The 20,254-nt window shown below is 30.8% G+C and overlaps 1 protein-coding gene across 1 annotated transcript; it reads left to right on the top strand.

Moving 5' to 3' along the window:
* Positions 1–1,680: 1,680 nt before the first annotated feature.
* Positions 1,681–4,093, top strand: LOC139502530 (uncharacterized). The gene is made up of 2 exons (XM_071292026.1): positions 1,681–1,907; positions 2,635–4,093. The coding sequence occupies exons 1-2, from the start codon at positions 1,848–1,850 to the stop codon at positions 3,226–3,228; spliced, it is 654 nt and encodes a 217-aa protein (XP_071148127.1). The 5' UTR covers positions 1,681–1,847; the 3' UTR covers positions 3,229–4,093.
* The last annotated feature ends 16,161 nt before the right edge of the window (positions 4,094–20,254 follow it).

The following is a 20,254-nucleotide window of genomic DNA, read 5'->3' on the forward strand; positions in this document are numbered from 1 at the left end:
TACACATAAGTAAATAAATAATATTTGAATAATCTCCCCTTATTTTTTTCAAAAACTTACAAGTATAAGTAAATTTTTCTTGCAATCCCACAAAATTCTTCAAGTTTTGAGATGTAAAATCATGCCTTTAATGACTTTTCCCAGGTTGCCCCCTTTTTGTTTTTTATTAAAGTTCAATGTTTCATCTCATTAGTTCAACAAAGAAACAGATTGTCAAAGATCTTAAGTATCCCAAGGCCATCAAAATTTGCTCCTTGGGGGGGGGGGGGGGGGGCTTGTAAATGAGCAGTGTTCTGACGATAACCGACAAATGGGATTTTCATTGTCCATGAAATTACACATAAATGATTAGTAAAGACATCTGTAGAGGGCAGATAATTTAAAATTCTATTTGAGCAAAGAAATCATAAGAATTCAATAAAAGAAGATAAGATTACTTTTTTACTTCCACAAGTAAAAAATCTGAATGTCTAAGGGACATAGCTCAGCCAATATTTGTTTTACCTATACAAGTAAATAAAATTCACTTGTATATATATAAGTATCCTACAAATTTACTTGTATAAGTATCCTACAAATTTACTTATATTTATAAGTAAATTAATATTGCTTCTTCAAGTAATTAAAAATAACTTTAACAAGTAGTACATGTACCCCTGCCCTAATTGTATAAATATTTATTTAACATATTTTAATAGACCAGTCGTGTCATCATACATTGTACATATTCTGAAACTATGGAAATATGGTCATGATGGTAGCATTGCCAATGAGACAACTACATGTATACACAAATTTTCTAAAGTTTAAATAACGTTGATGTCAATAAAATTTAGGCAACCAAATGGTCATCAACAATGAGTAAAACAAAATACTGTATACTTGACATAGACATGATGAAATCGAAAAATATGAAACTATTAATTAAACCAAAAACAAAATAGCAAACAAAAGACATTACCTTTGGCTACACACCCAATGAAATTGGCTGTAAATTATAAAAGGTTTTTGATCTTGGGACATGTATCTTATATTTGCATCTTATTTTGGATTTTTATGTTGCTACTTCTAATATAAATACTAGTATATTCAAATACAACCTGACACTATGCATTACATGTTAACATGGTAAAGAATTTTTGAAGCTGACTTTTCCAAACTTGACACTATCATAATGCAACAGGCGACAGGTACTTAGTTTTGTGATCATTTTTTCAAAATGATTATCTAGACATGCTATATATATATACAAAAAAGAAGGTGTGGTATGATTGCAAATGAGACAATTCTGCACAAGAGACAAAATGACACAGAAATTAAAAACTATAGGCTAGTGCTAGAATGACAAAAGGAATATACTTAACACATTGTGACATATTTCATGTATTTACATGATAAAGAAATATATAAATATTTGAATATTTCTTATCATTCAATCTACTACCGTTTACAAAGAAATGTAATACATGATTGACGGATGAATATCTTCATATTGCATCTAGTTGTGAATAGTATGTCTGAGCAACATAAATTTCAATTTAACGTTACATAACATTGACTTAACTGCCTTAGTATATTGTAAGGTTTTCAATACAAAAGCACATGATATTTTTTTATTGCAACACCATTACATAAGTATTGAAAGTCAGTTTTTGGGTAGAGGGAACTATATTGTGGATGTGAATCATTATCATAATTATGGTGTGGGAAAATAATAATCCTGTAATAAACATTTACTCTTTCAGAATCTGGTTACACACCTTTTGCATCATATAGTGGATGGAATAGCAGAAAATGGACCACTTTATGGGAGATGGCTATTTCCATATGAAAGGGCAAATGGTTGGATGTCGAGACAAGGATTAAAGAAAGGAGGCGAAGAGGCTACCATAATGGAAACATATGTGGTAATTGCAATTTTTCTCGTCTGTGTAGTTTTCAAAATTATTTTTCTTATTTGAAAATGTAAAAATAAAAGTTCTTGGTTATTGCTTGTATCTGTAGTTTAAATATAAAGTGATGTGGTATGATTGTTTATGAGACAACTTTACACCTGAGTTCGAAGGATGTAGATGTGGATATAAGCAAAAAATCAATTATATTTTTAATGCAATCATTAAACTTTCTCAATATTTTCAAGTTAGTGTAGGTAAACAAATTGTCTCTTATATGTTTAAGGAGTTGTCTTTCTTTGTATAGTTTTTTGAATTTATTAATAATGCATTTAAAAAGTATTTCCTTTAAGGAAGGAATCATTGTATGAATTTCCCTTCCTTAACAGAAACAGGCCAAAAAAATGAAGATTTTATACATGTTGGAACAACAATTTATATATGATGAAAGGGCTGCTGATGATTGTTGGAAAAAAGTGCTTTCACATTTAATACATTTCAATTATTACTGACATTGAACATAACTGAATAACTTTAAATAAAAGACCCTTGAATTAAGTTCACAATATATATCTGTCAGTAGATTTTAATTTTATTGTTTGTTGTTTATATTTTTAAATTTGTCAGGGATCAATTTTTGCTTATTATTGAATGTAATATTACTTAATTCATAACCTCCTTTTTGTTTGTAGATCAAATTTACAGTACAATCTGGTACAAACTGTTTCTTTATATTTTACAGATTTATGATTGGTGTGTGTACATGATGCTGAGTCAGAAAATGATGCCAGCAACCAGTAACACAAATTCTATCTCAAATGCTGCAGCTTTTGTTTGTGAAAAGATGAGTAATGCCATATCCACAGATTCTGTTTTTACAAGCATTGGCAGAGTTGAAGAATTTCAGATTCCATGTTATTTACAAGAACAAATGAAGAATTTCGACAATACTATAAGTTCCTCAATGCCATCCTTTGCCAAAAAAATTCATTCACTGGTAGTTAGTAACAAATCAACATTACACCATAATGTGCGATATAATGGCGTTTCATCTCAAATGAACAAGAGGGACTCATCATTTGTGTCATTTTTAAACAAACAGAACAAAGTTTGCATTGGAAGGATTGCATTCCTAATAGAACATAATTTCCCTAGTGAACAAACTCGTTATTGGGCAGTTGTACATTGTTTACAAAATTGTTCCTTGGAAAGTGGACTTTGGAAAGGTCAAGGATTCACTGCTTCAGAATTTATTATTCCATTGCACACTCTCAGCGACCCACTAGTTACATCTGAATTAAATGGATACATCTATGTACTAAATTTGAAGTCCTAAAATTGAAGAAAGGATACTTGACTTGCTTGATGACATTGTGCCAAGCCGAATTCTTTATTGTATATTAACTGTGAAAACTCTTTATAGAAAAGTACAAATAGCCTGTCTGTTGACTAACATTGAACTCACTTATAATTGTGTTGACTGTGATATCAAATTAATGCATTGACTTTTTCCTTAATTTAATTTTTGTATATATATATCATCATGATCATGTGTATATTTCATAGAATATGTTTCAATCTTTTTAAAAATAAAAAAAAAGATTTCAATTTGTATATTTTGTAGGCTCTTGAATAGATTGTTACAATATATTTTTATATAAATTGTAAGATTTTTGTGAAAAAAATGTGTAAAGGATTATTTTTCCTTAAAACAGGTTTATAAAGATAAAAGGGAGATTACCCATAAATATTGATCCAGATTGCATTTGTCTGTGAATAACATGAATATGGTGGTTAATAAAACATAAATTTTCAATTTCCTTCAAAATAATCCCAACAGTCAAGGTTTGCAAAATTTAATTTTGTGTCTATCTATTGTGAAACAAATTTAAAAAAACATATTGCATTGAGGAGCATAAAGTTTATTTTGGAGATTGTAAAGTAAAAACAAAACTGCTGCATGTGCATTATTGAAGTTGAACTTTTGGCTTTTTATCTTCTTTCCTTCTTTTCTGTCTTATGCCGGATTTATCATGTTTATAGTCAGGGATTATTCATTGTAATTAATGTTGATAATTACCAAGATTGTGTTTGTATGTACAAAATGTTTATATTGAATATGTATTTATTCTTCACCTATACATGGAATAGTTGATTGTAAAATTGACAACAATTAAAATATGTGAAAGACGAAAAAAAAAGATGACTATTTCATATTTATATCAACATTAATATAATGTATAATAAACAATAGCATCAATGAGTCTTTGTCTATGTTATTATTTATGAACAGAATCCAACGATGCCAAGAATACCAAATTTATGTAATTATGAACATCCCTTATTTGTACATAAAATAAGAACACTACTCAGTTTAAATTTAAATATGCTGCCTTTTTATTGCTATTACTGATGATAAATTGAGGTCAAGTTCAATAATGGCGATTTTCACTTTTTCTATTAAGGAGTTATGGTTCTTAATAGATGGTTAAGTTGTGTTTCCAGTCATGTTGTTGCATTTACTCATGAACTGTTCAACCAAAGCTTTTTTATATTTTAATATGTTGTTACTGACAGATGAAAAAATGGAGGTCAAATTTGATATTGACGATTTTCACCTTCACTGTTAATAAATCTGGTTTGCTGTCCCTCTGACAGCCTCTTGTATGAAACTTGGTTTAATTTAATGGAAGAAAGTTCCCTTTATAAGGAGATGTGGTATGATATCCGATGAAATAACTATTGAAACGATCTATATATGGTAGCAACTATGAGACACCTGATGGCCTTAAACAATGAGCAAAACTTGAAAAATGTAAAATCATTCAAATTAGAAAACCAACATTCAAATTTACGTACACAACAAAACCAATAATCATGATATAGCAACTACTGCATATACAGAAAGAAAAAAGGGGGGGGGAATTGTACGCACCTGACACTCCCGTTATATGGATAGTGTCCATGTGTAAAATCAAGACTTAAGAACAAACTTTAAAATACAATTGAAAATGGGTCAACTCACCATATTGATACAACTTACTTTTAAAACAACCAAAAAAATATGAAAAAATGTATGAAGACGCAAAGTACAGATCTGAAAGTACTCACAGTACGGAAGGTTCAAATCATTTATCAATTTAAAAATATTTTTTTCATTTTCATGGTTCATTGGTTATATTTAAGTTTTTGTGTTTTGGTCTGTTTTTCTCATACTATATGCAATAGATCTACTATAATTGGTGTATGGAATGATTGAAAGGTGCACATGTCTAGCTGACAGGTGTCATCTGACCTTGACCTCATTTTCATGGTTCAGTGGTTATAGTTAAGTTTTTGTGTTTTGGTCTGTTTTTCTCATACTATATGCAATAGGTCTACTATAATTGGTGTATGGAATGATTGAAAGGTGTACATGTCTAGCTGACAGGTGTCATATGACCTTGACCTCATTTTCATGGTTCAGTGGTCAAAGTTAAGTTTTTTAGTTTTGGTCTATTTTTTTTAATACTTTATGCATTAGGTCAACTATATTTGGTGTATGGACATATTTTATGATCTATATGTCGGTTACACAGGTTTAATTTGAACTTGACCTCATTTTCACGGTCCATTGCTAAGTTTTAAGTGTTTGTGTTTTGGTCTCTTTTTCTTTATTTATAAACAATAAGTCATATATTTTTGTAATATTAAATAATTGTTAGCTGTACATGTCTGCCTGGCATGGTTCATCTGACCGTGACCTCATTTCAACTGTTCATTCATCAATGTTTCATTTTCTTGGTTAATGTTGAGTTTATGTGACAGTTGTAATAAAGCTTTATTATTTAGGTCTATCAAGATAGTATCAAGGATTAGAAAAGAAGGCGAGACATTTCAGTGTGTGCACTCTTGTTAAAAATATAAATAAAGCTGTTAGTTTTCTCGTTTAATTGTTTAACATTGTCATTTAGGGGCCTTTTATAGCTGACTATGCAGCATGGGTTTGTTCATTGTTGAAGACCTTAGAGATACCTATAATTGTTAGATTCTGTGTCATTTTGGTCTCTTGTTGGCAATCATACCAAATCTTTTTATAAGGTTTGTAACGGGTTTATTCTGATTTGCTGTATTCAAATCCATAGTCCATGAAGGGGAAAGACTTCAAACTCATTATTCTTAAATTAACTGACAATGCCATGGCTAAATAGAAAGAAAAAAAAACTAACAATAGAACACATTATTAACTAAAGAATAACCCCATCAATAACTGTGTGTGATCTCAGGTGCTGCTTAACCCTCTTGCTGCCGATCGTTTTTCAAGGTTGCATTTCATATGACGGAAAATATGACAGCTTGACGTCTGGGACGTAACATGCAAAACAGCGACGTCATTCAATATATGACTTCACGAAATAATGACTGTTACATTTCGGACCCATGGGAGAAAACATAACACTGTTCAAACTTCGGTCTTTAAATTGAAAGAGATACAGCATTGATGAGAATCTTGCACAAATTTAACCCTGGACATGTGTGTCCATCCGGCACTGCTGGTGGACATATGTGTCCCTTCGACAGAAAGTGGGTTAAGGTTAAGCATATCTTGTGTTGCTCATGGTAGTTCCAAGAAGTAGTTTTTTTCCCCAATTAAATATCTTTGTACACGTTTTATCATGTTCATTCATAGAAATTGACAACGCGGACCTCACAGACGACCCCAAACACAACTGTTTAAAAAACAAAGTATTTTAGTACCAATCTAATTCACACAGGAGAATATATAACTGCATAGGAACAGTACTCCCCTTCTTAAGGAGGAATATAAAGGAAACTTTCTAAAGTTAAACTGTACAAGTAAAAATAAAGATTTCGAAACTAGCATTCTGAGGATGTCCTATCGATCGTCGATGTCATTTCATATCAACAATTCAGTCTTTTAATTCCCCGTAATATTAATAACAGTGGTTGACAGCAGTATGCTGACAGTAAAAGAGTATTTAAATATATTTAAAGTCCATGCATCAGAACCAGAAAATTTACTTCGACAGGAAATTCTTTAATCATTTTAATAAAAAAAGGCAAACTCCGTTTTAACTCTGTACAACATCTGTGATTTACATCTTCGTTTTTTGACAGCATATATTGGTCAAATTGTTTTGAATGAAATAATTGGATTTGACAAATCATGAAATGTTACTCAGCAAATTAAATATTATTGAAGGACTATTTTCGTATTACCGACTCAGGATTGTATATAAATGTTTAGACAAGTTACCTACTTTAATTGCCTGGTACCCAGTCAAGTAAGAGCAACTATTTTTTTCTCTTTAATTTTATATAATTTTGAACATTGCTGAGCGGGGATAGGACATGTATCGGGACTCCGGGATCGGATGTTCTTAAACTCGGGATTTCGAGATCCGGGGATTCTGTTTTTCGAATTTCGGGACCTCGGTGTTTCGTGTTTTTAACCCGGCCCGGGAGTTCGGGATTTCGGGATCAGGACCCCTACTATCCCCCCTCATTGCTGTTTCAAAAATGTTTATTATTTCTTGGCATATGATGCCAACATGAAACTGGTCTACAGTATGATAATTGTATGACTGTCATTTCATGAAAAAAAGCAATCGGGTATAATTTACTAAACACGTACCACAAAACTATCAAAAAAATATGAAATATCTATAACTTATCAGATTCGAAATTTAAACTTGACATGTAATTGACAGCATACATGTATCTTAGCTGTTTAATATGATTCAACGCTCTTACACCTACGATTAATCGGTTCTATTAATTGAAATGTTTTCAAAAGTGGGGAAAATGTTAAATAACAGTAAGTTGGTTATTCGCAAATTTCGGAAAAATGTCAATTATAGGTGGGACTTTTTTTTCGAATGAATTATTGATTCATTTTAGCACTAACAGGGACTAATTTGAAATATATTTAATTATTGCATCTATCTAATTCCGCTCAGAAATAGTTCGAAAGAGAGGCACTAGTTAAATGGGTACTATAAAATTAGTAAATAAATGAAACACACAAATAAATAAATAAATTAATTGATAAAATGCTGAATTGCAAACGTCCAGTGGCAAATGTTTCAATACAGTTAATCTTACAAGCACTTAACATTAAAATTTGTTGTGATATATTTTGTTTATAAACTCCTTTAAATGTTGTGCCTGTTTTATGACCATTCCAGTCTTTCAAGGGCTGTCAAAGTCATTTTGTATTTGTCACAATTAATAAGAGATTTAACACTCTTTTTTAATGACTGTATCAACGTTTTTGAAAGTTTTAACAGTTATTAATTGACTGTTACAACGCTTTCATAGTTGTATCAGACGTATTATAACTGTGACAACCTTTTTGGCGTTGAGACAGTTTCTTATTGACTGTAGCAACGAAGTCCGCGTTGAGGCAGTTGTTAATTAACTGTTACAACTTTAAAAGGGTTGCAGCAGTCCTATTTTAGCTGTAACAACCTTTTCGGGGTTTAAACAGTCCCTTTATGACTGACGCAACGTGTAAAGAGTTGGGACAGTTAAAAAATAACTGTTACAACCTAAAAATAGTTGTATCAGTTATTTTTCAACTGTGTCAACCTTTTGAAGCGTTGTAACAGTCGATTTATGTTTGAGACAAACACTTTAAGAGTTGGGACAGTTAGAAAATAACTGACACAGTAGAATTTATCGACTGTTACAACTTTAACAGACATAAACAGTCGTAAAACAACTGTTACTGGTATGGACAGTTGTTTTTTCGTCCAGTAGTGATTGTTCCTTATGATTTTTGTCTATATGCCATTTTGTTTTTCTTTGTTGACATATTTATTTGGTTTCATAGCGATTCAGATTATAACAAAATGATGACTTCTGTACCCCTATTTTGACATTTTTATCATGTTTGTCTGCTTGGTTGGTTTTTTTTTAAATTGTTGTCAATAAAGTTTGTTTGTTTGTAGCTATATATATACCATTTTCTACAAAATGAAAATAAACTTATCATAGATACCAGGATTTAAATTTTATATCTACGCCAGACGCTCGTTTCGTCTAAAAATGTGCAAAGTCAAGAATATGAAAGTTGTTTTCCATTCGTTTGATGAGCTTTTGATATTGCTACTTGATGAAGGCTTTTTTCTATTTGAATCCTTGGACTGGGGTATGTTTACTTATTTTACCTCGCAAAATCATGGAAGGTGATTCAAGACAAACTGCGATATTTAATTCAGACACACTTGATATTCAGTGCATATGGTTATTATCTTAAAAGTACAATAAATAGCCGGAAAATTGATAATGTATAGTAATCGATTTGACAGGATCAACATATATTTATTAATATTCGCTGTAAGAAACATAAACTTTTAGCTACATCTCTACAAGCAGAACCAAATATAGTTCAAACTATGTACTGGCTTTCGAAGCTGCACATAACACCTTAAAATATTGATTTATTTTGTTTAAATGGCATTAATCTACCATTCAACTGTCGGTTCCACTTTCATGTACACTTGGTACACCAAAAAGCCTGCAAAAGAATTGTTTAAAAAGACATTTAAAAAATTGGTTTTAATCACTTTTTGAGTGTTAAAAGTTCGTTGGAGGTACTTGATAAACTTAATGCTTACATTGATAATTTTGTTCTACCCTATTTATAACTTCTTTGCCTTATTATCTCATAAAACAAAGATCACATAGCTTCTTAAATATGCATTGATCATTTTATGTGAGAATATGTATGTTCAAACTATTTCAGATCTTATGTTTAGTAAAAAATAAAGACATAAGAACTACGACAACTGGACCTACGTTGGTACGATAACTGAACTTGAATTATAACAAGATAGCATATTTACTCGCTATGGGGATTTGTTTATCGTCAAGTTATCGACATTCCAACGGGAACTAAATGTGCACCACTTACTGCAGACTTTTGTACTGTATTTTAACGAGTTACAATTCATGACTTAATGGCCAATCGACACAACACAAAATAATAACACTTTTAGATATTCGAATGATAATTTTGCTCTCAGGTTATCGGAATTCCCATAAGGAATAACTGTGCACCAGTTATTGTGGATCTGTTTCTGTATTGATATGAGTTACAATGCATGACATAAGTTTAATGACACTTTTAGATATTCAGAGGAAATAGTGTCTCTCAATAATGATGACATCCATATGTACACTAAAGAGATTTATCCTTGCGAACTGACTTTAAATAAAGCTAAAACTTACAATGAACCTGCCTTTTCCTGGATCTTGATCATGTTGATAGCTATATATTTAACGGAAAGGTAAATACTAACATTATTGATAAAAGAGAGGATTTTGCATTTCCTATTGTTAATTATCCATTTTTAGATGGTGAGTTACCTTGTCACCATCTTATGGATTTATATATCTTAAACTGTTCGATTTGCTTGTGTGTGTAACAAAGTATTTGGTTACAACGAAAGAAATCTCTGTAAAACTAAAATAATCATTACACAAGGGTTTTCGATATCACAAACTAGGCGATACATATATTATCATCGGTACAAGGACATCTTTTGTAAATTTAAATCGACATGCAGACATCTTATACGTACTGGTATTTCACATCCAATATTTTATGGTAATATTCTTTACAAAGCACAAACATGGCGGCATCACTTTAAACGCTTTCAAAACCTTTAAACAGACTTATTCGGAAAGGATATAGTTTTACGCTATTGTTGTCAGGTCATTAACGATTGCATATTTTGGTATTAATATTGATTCACTCATAGGGTCTTTGCATCGAAAATAAACACATTTTTTTCTAAAACCAGGTGTTGGCATGATATGGGTTATGTTCTTCTCATATCTTTTATAATGTTATGATACCAAACCCCTAACATGAGGGATTGTACCTGATTGTTATATGATGAAGACATAGTCTGTACATTCTGTAGCTAGCTAACTGCTAATAGTCCTTTATCAATCTATGTATCATTGTCATGTTGCTTAGTTGTTTTTGTTACATAATATGAGCCTCTGGTAATAAGTCGTGTATGTTTTTAAATTTCAGTTCATTGATGTTTTGGAGTTAATTGTGGCGTCCTTTTTCACTAAACCCTTACATAACTTTAAGAGTCCAGCTGAGGACCAACTTCGAGTGCACGAGTTTCGCGCTGCGTTAAAGACCATTCCAGTGGTCGTCTGCTGTTGTATGCTCGTTGGTCGGATTGTAGTTTCTGACATATTCCCCATTTCCATTCTCAATTTTATCTCATTAATGACGACTTAAGTATGTACACGAAGTAGATTTATCAAAATGAACTGGCCTAAAATATAGGTAATACTACAAATGAATTTATTTTTATGTTTTGGACTTCAGTGAGACGTCCATTCATGCCGAACTGAATACATTTTAAGCTGCCAACTTAAGCTCGCGTCTAGAGGTTTGATTTTCTCGCTTTGACTAAGGACCATTTGATGGTGTTGTCTAATAAATTCTCGTTGACACATTACCTGTTTCAATATTAACTGTAATCATTTACTTGGTGTTAAAATACCATGAATTCCCAGTTCAATCAAAGAACAAAAGCGATGGCAAAATTATGGTCGTTGAGTAATTATATATTTTGTGATTTATAGTTTTCATTTCTTTTTAACAGAATAAAACCTTATTTGAGATTATATTGATCAAATTTTAAGAATATCCAAATGTACCTTTGTTTGATATGATACCAAACCCTTAACATGAGGGATTGTACCTGATTTTTATATGATGAAGACATAGTCTGTTTATTCTGTAGCTGGCATGCCAATAACTACTAATAGTCATTTAACTGTCCCTTTGGTATCTTTCGTCCCTCTTTTGTTTACTATGCATTATAAATGCAAACTAGAATCCACTATCCTTTTGAACAAATCACATGCTGTTGGCTCAAAGTAGAATGCAGGAATAGCTTATCTCGCTTCAGCGAATTTCATGCTTCTCATCTAACATATTTACATTTTTGTTGCATTTCAATTTTGTAAGGATTTTTAAAAGTTCGTCCGCTGTATTTAAAATAATTAAATACTTGGCAAAACTGTTGATAATATACAGATTTCTGCATTTTGATTAACAGCACTACTTTGACCAAGCCAGACGCGCATTTCGACAATGAATTTCTCCTTCGGTGAAGCTAAAGAATATTAGATATGTTAATTCAAAACACTTTATGACTTGGTTAGTCATGTTTATCGTGGTTAATCATACGTGTAGCGCATATAAAAACAACCAAATATTTGCAATTTTCCACATCAAACATAATCAGTAAGAAGCTAATTTATGGCGTTTATAAATGATTCAGCTATATAAACAAGGATACACAAATATTAACCTGTCTATAAATGAAATGTAAAACATAGTAAACTTCACGAAAACGCCTTTCGGACACTCATAAGTAAATTTACAAATATTTGCATTTTGTCATTGTAGATTTGTATATCAGAAAGGAAATGTTAGTGGTTTTATTTTACTACATATTTTCAAACATCATTTCATCTATGCATCCATGTAATCATGTATAAAATAACAAGTAATTAAGTAATTCACATCATGTAACATTGATATCCAAGTGAACGAATAGTTCATCATTGCTAATTAATGGACAAACGACGGACAACATGGTATTAACATAAAACAATATAACAAATATAAACAACATACTGGTTAAAAATTGTAACTCAAAAACCACTTGTTGTGTATGATATCTATATATTTTTACTCAGAGATGCAAATACTGGTACAACTAATTGGGTTTCTAATGTTCGTGACCTATTGTTTAGTATTGGTTTAAACTATGTATGGTACCAGCAGTGTGGTATAAATATATCATTAGATGTAATAAAAACTAGGTTAAAAGATCAATATATTAAAAGCTGGTTTGCATCTATACAGGATTGTGAGAAACTTACTATGTACAGAATTTTAAAATTAGATTTTTGTTTTGAAGATAACGTAGATTATAACTTTAATTCACATTTTTTTCACAAAGCGACGTAGTGGTACTATGAAGTTAAATGTTGAGGTGGGGCGTTATACAATTATACTAAGAGAAAACAGATTATGTACTTGCTGTAATATGAAAAGTCATGAAGATTAGTACCATTTTACTTTAGTTTGTCCTGTGTATAGACATGTACGGCTGCAGTTTTTACCAAATCATAATTGTTCGTGGCCAAATGTGACAAAACTTATGTATTTGTATCAAACAAAATCGAGATCTTTTGTTGGAAAATTATGTAATTATATGAAATCTGCCTGGCAGTAACTAATAAGTTGATCATTTGTAGATTGTAATATATCTTATTATATTGTTCTCTGTTGTTTATTGTGTGTCACAATGTAAATATGTTTTTGTTTCTATAGCATGTAACTACTGCTTTGCAAATAAAGAATTCATTCAAAAATAATGCATCGTAAAAAACTTCCGATGAATAGATCTCATTTTAAAGGATTATAATCAAAATTGCACATCATGTCTTTACATTGTAATATACGTTAATCATTTAAATCAAAAGACGGTGATACAATTTGTTTCTGCAAAGTATAATTTGTAAGGCTATAACATAAAGTTTTGATGTGTATGCATCTAAATACAAATTCCCACTAAAGTGGTATGTCAGCATTATGTTAATATTTTATTATCACGGTGTCTTACTAAGCGAATTCGCTGTAAAAGCCAATAATTGCATATGAGACCCAACAGTTTATTGCATTCATTGCTTTTATAAAAGTCTGAAAACTATGTTAATATCGTAGTTTTTAGAAACACGTTTGGTTGATAATTATTTTGTCGTAATTACAAGTAATGATCTTAAATTTGACATTTTCTGTTTAGTAAATATTATCCTTACGTTCATTAGGATAAGTACTACCAACTATGAGCAATCAAATGAATACTACAAACAATTTAAGAAAGTTGATTTGTTTTTAATTTTCTTTTATATGTTTTTGTATAATAAATTAATTGACCTTTACATTAACCCTAAACGGATCAATTTTATTTTGTATCAAGGAAACTAAAGTATGACCATGATAAAGTAAAGCTCTGCATTGCTGTTTATTAAAAGGAAGATGTGGTATGATTGCAAATGACACAACTCGCCATAAAAGCCCAAAATGAGACAGAAATTAATAAGTATAGTTCAGCCTAGACATTCAACAATGCGCAATGCCCAAACCACATAGTCAGCTATACAAGGCATCGAAATGACAAATGTTAAAAAAATTCAAACGAGAAAACTAACGTCCTAATGTATATGTTCTGGACCATATGAGTATTTGGACCATACGTGTATGGTCATGACAATCTGCGTATACTCATATGGTCGGACCATACGAGTATAATACTTAATTTAAAAATTACGTAGAAATTAAATATTGATGTCATAGTTAGTTTTCATCGCTAGTTACATTCTTGCATGTAGGCTTGGGTAACATTTACTACCACACGGTATCATGACTTTTTTGCATTTGCGAGTCTTGGAAGTGCACGATTCTTTTCATTTATACCTTTTATTTTCGAGTGAAAAGCTAGCGTTTTTGCAGCTGCGTACAGTGATTCCGAGGTATTTGGCCATTCTGATCTCTACTGTGTTTTTAAGAAGCTCCTACTAGATCTCAAATATCGCAAAATGACTGCAATACACCATATTCACAAGACAACTTAAATAAACTATGTTACTTTCCAGTTACTTCTTGTGTAACAGTTCATTAAGTTTTTTTTGGAATTTAATTATTTAAGTCGACATATTGCCGTTTACCCGTAATAACAAATCGGCAATGGTCATTGGTAATGACCATCGGTATAAAATGTGTTTATTATAGTTTTGACAAGTAAGTAAAATAAACTTTGTGAAACTTCTAACTTTTATTTAGCTAATCTTTTTATCATAATATAATAATAAAATTACCTATAGTATAGCGACTTTTTAAGGAACGGTGATACCATATGACGAGTACAGAATTATTAAAAGTAAGCTGAAACAGAATGTTAATTACACCGACCATACGCGTACAATCAGACCATATGAGTATATACCCATATGGTCATGACCATACGCGTATGGTCCAAATACTCATATGGTCCGGAACATATACACAAACAAATGAACGAACAAAAAATATGTAACACATCAACAAACGACAACCACTAAAATACAGAAATCTGACCTGGGAAAAGCACATGCATACATAATGTGGCGGGGATAATCATGTTAGCGGGATATCTTACCTTTGCATAAATATTTTGCAATACAAAGAATATACAACAATGTTTAACAGCGCATTCTCTAGGTAAATGAGAAAATTAACGCGAAATGTGTTATCATCTTTTGAAATAGTTATTCTTTAAGTACAATTATAATCTTATCACGATACGCTGAACGATTGTTTTTCTCATCACAAAATAGATTGCTTTTGTCAATTTGTTAGTTTTTTCCCCTTTAAATTCAATTATATGGTGTAATCCGGTCAAGATAAACAGTATATACCTGTTTCATAACATTATCTTTTCCAGCCTAGATTCGTTTACATCACAAAATTAAGGTACGTACAAATTGTGATATCTGATTCGATCTGATTGTTGACTTTACTGCATAAATATTCAGTTCTGACATTTTCATGGATACTAAAGATATCATACAACTAAATTATACGCAAATTTTAGATTCTGCAGATTAAATTATATGGCAGGGTCGAAATAACATCATAATTTCACATTTTGAAATGATGCCCTAGTAAGAAACTTGCTAAAATTATAAATTTGTATGCTCTATTTTATAAAATTGTGTATCCATTCTTCTTGTTATAATTTGATAGGAAGAGTTACAGAACAAACAAAAAACATTCAAGATCTCGTTCAGTTAATTTAAATTGACTTATATTGTAGGAGGGTGAAAAAACATGGTATTGTGTCGAGTAAAACTTTGTTAGATAAGATGAAACAAACATATTTAAAACCTAAAATTTAGTCGCACTTGAACGAAATCCCCTTTTTTATTTATTAGTACATCTTAATCACACGGATTCCGGATTTTCCTGATATTAAGCAGGATATGTCAATTTGATTTTGTAAAAAGTTTCCTTTCACTTAAAATTTACTTCATATAGTTCAAAACAAAGTAAAGGTCCTCCATTGATTTATTTTTTTAATTTTAAGTTTGACAAAGAGAAAACTAATCTTTTGACGCGGCATGTGTTTAATAAGAAAACACCTTCATGTTTAAATAATGTCACTGGACTGTATAATATAACTTTTAACGTGGAAAAAAGATATCCTTTTGTTAACTGTACATTTTCAATATAAAACAAAACAGAGTTCGTATCAGGAGTCTTTAAGGCTTTGAAACTCAAGGAGAGATTCAATATGCTTATGCTATTACAGACTTTTTTTATTGTAGTTTTCCAGGATGCATTTTCTACAATATTTCTGCTTCGTTCTTTTATTAATTGGAATTGATGCGCAAAGTGAGTAAATTATTATACCTCTCTGTGTTTGCTCTGCTTATTCCTTCATGGTATTCGATGGAATATCTTTTTGTTATGTTAAACTTGATCTGATAAGATTTTATTATATGTTTGACAAAGACATTTATGTGATTTGTGCAATTAAGAGCTTGGTACATTGTTAAAAAAAACACAATTACCATTAAAAAATAGATAGCGCAGATAGTACAATTGTAATTTTTATCTTTGCCATGTACATGGTATCTCTTTTTTCTTCAACCTTCATTGTATGGGTACTAATTTAGAACTATTGCAATGAAGTTAGTATACGCAATGTAATTTTTTAACCGGTTCATATCTACCGATTAGAGGCTATATCACATTACCTTAGATTTAAATTAGATAATAATACACCGACAAAACTCGAGGATAAAATATTGCGTTAAGAATTGTTTATCACTCCGTAGCATCTAGTGACATTAATCTTTTCTCTAACATTCGCATCAGTTGACAGTGAACCTTTGTATATTTCTAGTAGTTTAATTAGTTCACGCTCGTCGTTACAAAACCAACCGCCCCGGATTTTTAAATACCCCTATAATAAGACATTGCTACCCATTACACGCACGTTTTCCTTAGTTCCATCGTTGTTCCATGTGAAATATCGAGTTACGTTGATTATCCATGGTGCCTGTTATTAAATATTTAATCCACTAATGAATTTATCTTGTTATGTCGATCATTTGCATTAATTTCAAAAGCATCACTTGGCTCCTACACTCTCAATGAATGGAAATACAAACTAAAGAATAAGCGACACAAACCACATCAAAAATAAGGGGTGAACTCAGGTGCTCCGGAAGGGTAAGCTAATGACACTTCAGTTCCCTGTACACCTTTCACTTAGGGTGTAATTGTGTATTTCAGGGTGTTAAATTATCCACATCTATATCTACAGATATGAACGTATATAACTTATATGGATAAAATAAATATCACGGTAATGAAAGATGTTTCAAGTATAAAGAATTATAAAGTACAATACTTCTACTGACATGTGTCATCTCGGAAATTGCTCTAGGTTATCTCGAGCTTTAACAAATATCTTTAAACTTGACATTTCTGCCACTATCTGTTTGATTATCTTGATATATTAAAGGTGTTTTGTTTCAACAAATAACCATGTACACGGAATATAACTGTGAATATGTTAATCACTTAAAGCGTATCCAACAAACATCTATGTTACAAGGAGGTCTTTGGTTCATTAAACAAAACTTTCGTTCTCTATGATCACAAAACACAGTCTGTTATAATAGACAAATAATAAACATCAAAGACTGATAGGGTTTTAAATCAGTGTGTGGTGAACAAAGGCCACGTTAATATACAAATAATCAACATCAAAGACTGATAGTGTTTTATATCCTTGTGTGGTGAACAAAGCCCACCTACAGTGTTTACTTGTAACTTAAAATAAAAAAAGAAACAAATAACGACAGGTATTTAAATCTTTTTTTACTTAGTGTCATATTTTCTGGAATGTAATATAATCAAAATGAAATAACTCAAAAGCAATAAAATAATCTAAATTAAAATAAATGGTTATTCTATTTGTTCACAAAGAGTAATACTCACGTAAATTAGTCAGGAAACAAACATGTTGGGGGAGGATTGGGATCACGATAACATTTTTAATTCCGCCACATTCTCTATGTATGTGCCTGTCCCGAGTCAGGCACCTGTAGTTCAGTGGTTTTCGTTTATTTATGTGTTATATGTTTGTTTTTCGTTCATTTTTTAGAACATAAATTAGGCTGTTAGTTTTCTCGTTTGAATTGTTTTACATTGTCATTTCGAGGTCTATTATAGCTGACTATGCCGTATGAGTTTTGCTCATTATAGACCTATAGTTGTTAATTTCTGTGTCATTTTGGTCTCGTGTGGAGAGTTGTCTCATTGGCATATCATACCACATCTTCTTGTTTTATATCACACTAAGTTTAAGGCAACATAAGGTAATCGATGTTCAAATGTCATAAATCAATCAGAAAAAGTATGTGGATCTCTCAAAATTTACCACATCTCTAGAATTACTTTTCTTAAACTGGTATGACCCTGCATGTAGAATATTTATTTTGCACTAGTCTTATATTTTTACTTATAAGCTTTTTTTTAAAAGCATTATTTTGATTGTAAAAAAAATTAACATGACGCGGATGTAGATATCCCAGCAGTATGATTCTTTTTTAATGACATAATTAAGGAGCTGTTGGTATTTATATATTCGTGTGTAATGTCGCTCGTTGTTGCAGCGATATCTCGACGCCCTTATGTATCACTTATACGACACAGATTTATACATCTGAATAATAATTGATATTCTGTTTTGTGAATTTAAATCATCTGTCAAAACAGTGTTAACATTTAATTATTCTGGGGAAACATCTTACTTTTATAAATTAAGTGCATTGAAGCATCATGACCGATGAATGAATGTGTGAAATAGACAAAAGATGCGATCAATGATAACGCATGAAATTTATAACATGTTGTTTTCATTGTTTATACTTTTTCATACCCAAATGAAAACCATCTAATTCAAAAACAGTCGATCCATTCGAAATTTAGTAACACGTTTCTATTTTTAAAGAGGGATAACCACATTTTTGCGTTTATATATATTTCATAAGTTTTCCTTAAGGGTAAATTGAAGACACTTTCCTTTTTTACTCAAGAATTTGTTTAATATAAACTGAATTACTTTGAATTAAGTAAAGGCAATATCTATCATATTACAAATAAACGAAAAAACTAATTCGGACTAATTTTAAAATATGTTACAATAAATTCCCTATTCAATTTTAATGATATCTGAAACGTTCTACTTACGAAGTGTTACTATCATCATTTTCTTCATTTATACATAGATTGATTCTTTTCAGTTTCATTGAAAATGGCAACAGATACAATTCCGTCTGGTAATTATGTCGTTCTGACTTGTACAGTCCATGGAATACGAACAATCGACATCACAACAACAAGACAGTGGTCCATGGGAGAAAATGACGAACTTTTATGTTACAATGGTAGAATCAATAACGTTAGAAAATATGAAGAAAATATAATGCAATGGAATAAATTTAGTCTTACAATATTTAATGTAACAGAATCAGATCTGAACGAAGTTTATCAATGTCGTTATGGATTTGATGCAGCAAGTAAATTTATTGAACCTAAATTGTCTCGTAAGTATGGGATCTTCAATCATATAAAATAATAAAAATGGATAAGCTTGCTTACATGTTTTGTAAATAATAATGTGACCAATAATAAGTTGAATAGTACAAATTTATCAAAAATAGTTCTTAAAAAATGTGTTTACTGATGGGATATGAATTTACACAAGTTCAAGTGTAAACAAATAAGAAAGAAGAAGAAATTTTGAAAATAGAGTTTTGTTGAACGATACGATGTTTTTATTAGAATACTCGTCTTAATTGTGATTAAACTGATTGTAACATTTTAAAAGAAATGGAATTGCATGGTTTGTGATTCAGGCCTAATAGAGTTATGATAACTTTTAATAGACTTCTAACGAATTTTTTAATTTCTATTATTTACATTATATGGTCTTGTTTACCGATTAATGAAATTTGAACGTCAAAACATTACGATATTTTATACAGATGTCAAGTTAAGCCGCCGCAGGCTTTTTATGTTTACTTTGTTTAAAAACAAAACCAACAAAGCAAGTAAAATTGTGGGCAAGCCGGTAAAATTAACAAATGTATTTAATGAACAGTATCAAAGGTTGTATGCGTTACAAATATTTTTTTGTATATCGACATATTTATCTATATGTTGATTTTCAAATATAAAACCGGTTAGACTATTA

This window comes from Mytilus edulis, chromosome 14 (genome assembly GCF_963676685.1).
Source record: "Mytilus edulis chromosome 14, xbMytEdul2.2, whole genome shotgun sequence".
NCBI lineage: Eukaryota > Metazoa > Mollusca > Bivalvia > Mytilida > Mytilidae > Mytilus > Mytilus edulis.

Coding starts and splice junctions, on each gene's coding strand:
- LOC139502530 (XM_071292026.1), top strand. CDS start 1,848: ATGTCGAGACAAGGATTAAAGAAAGGAGGCGAAGAGGCTACCATAATG. Junction 1,908..2,634: donor CCATAATGGAAACATATGTG/GTAATTGCAATT, acceptor TATATTTTACAG/ATTTATGATTGGTGTGTGTA.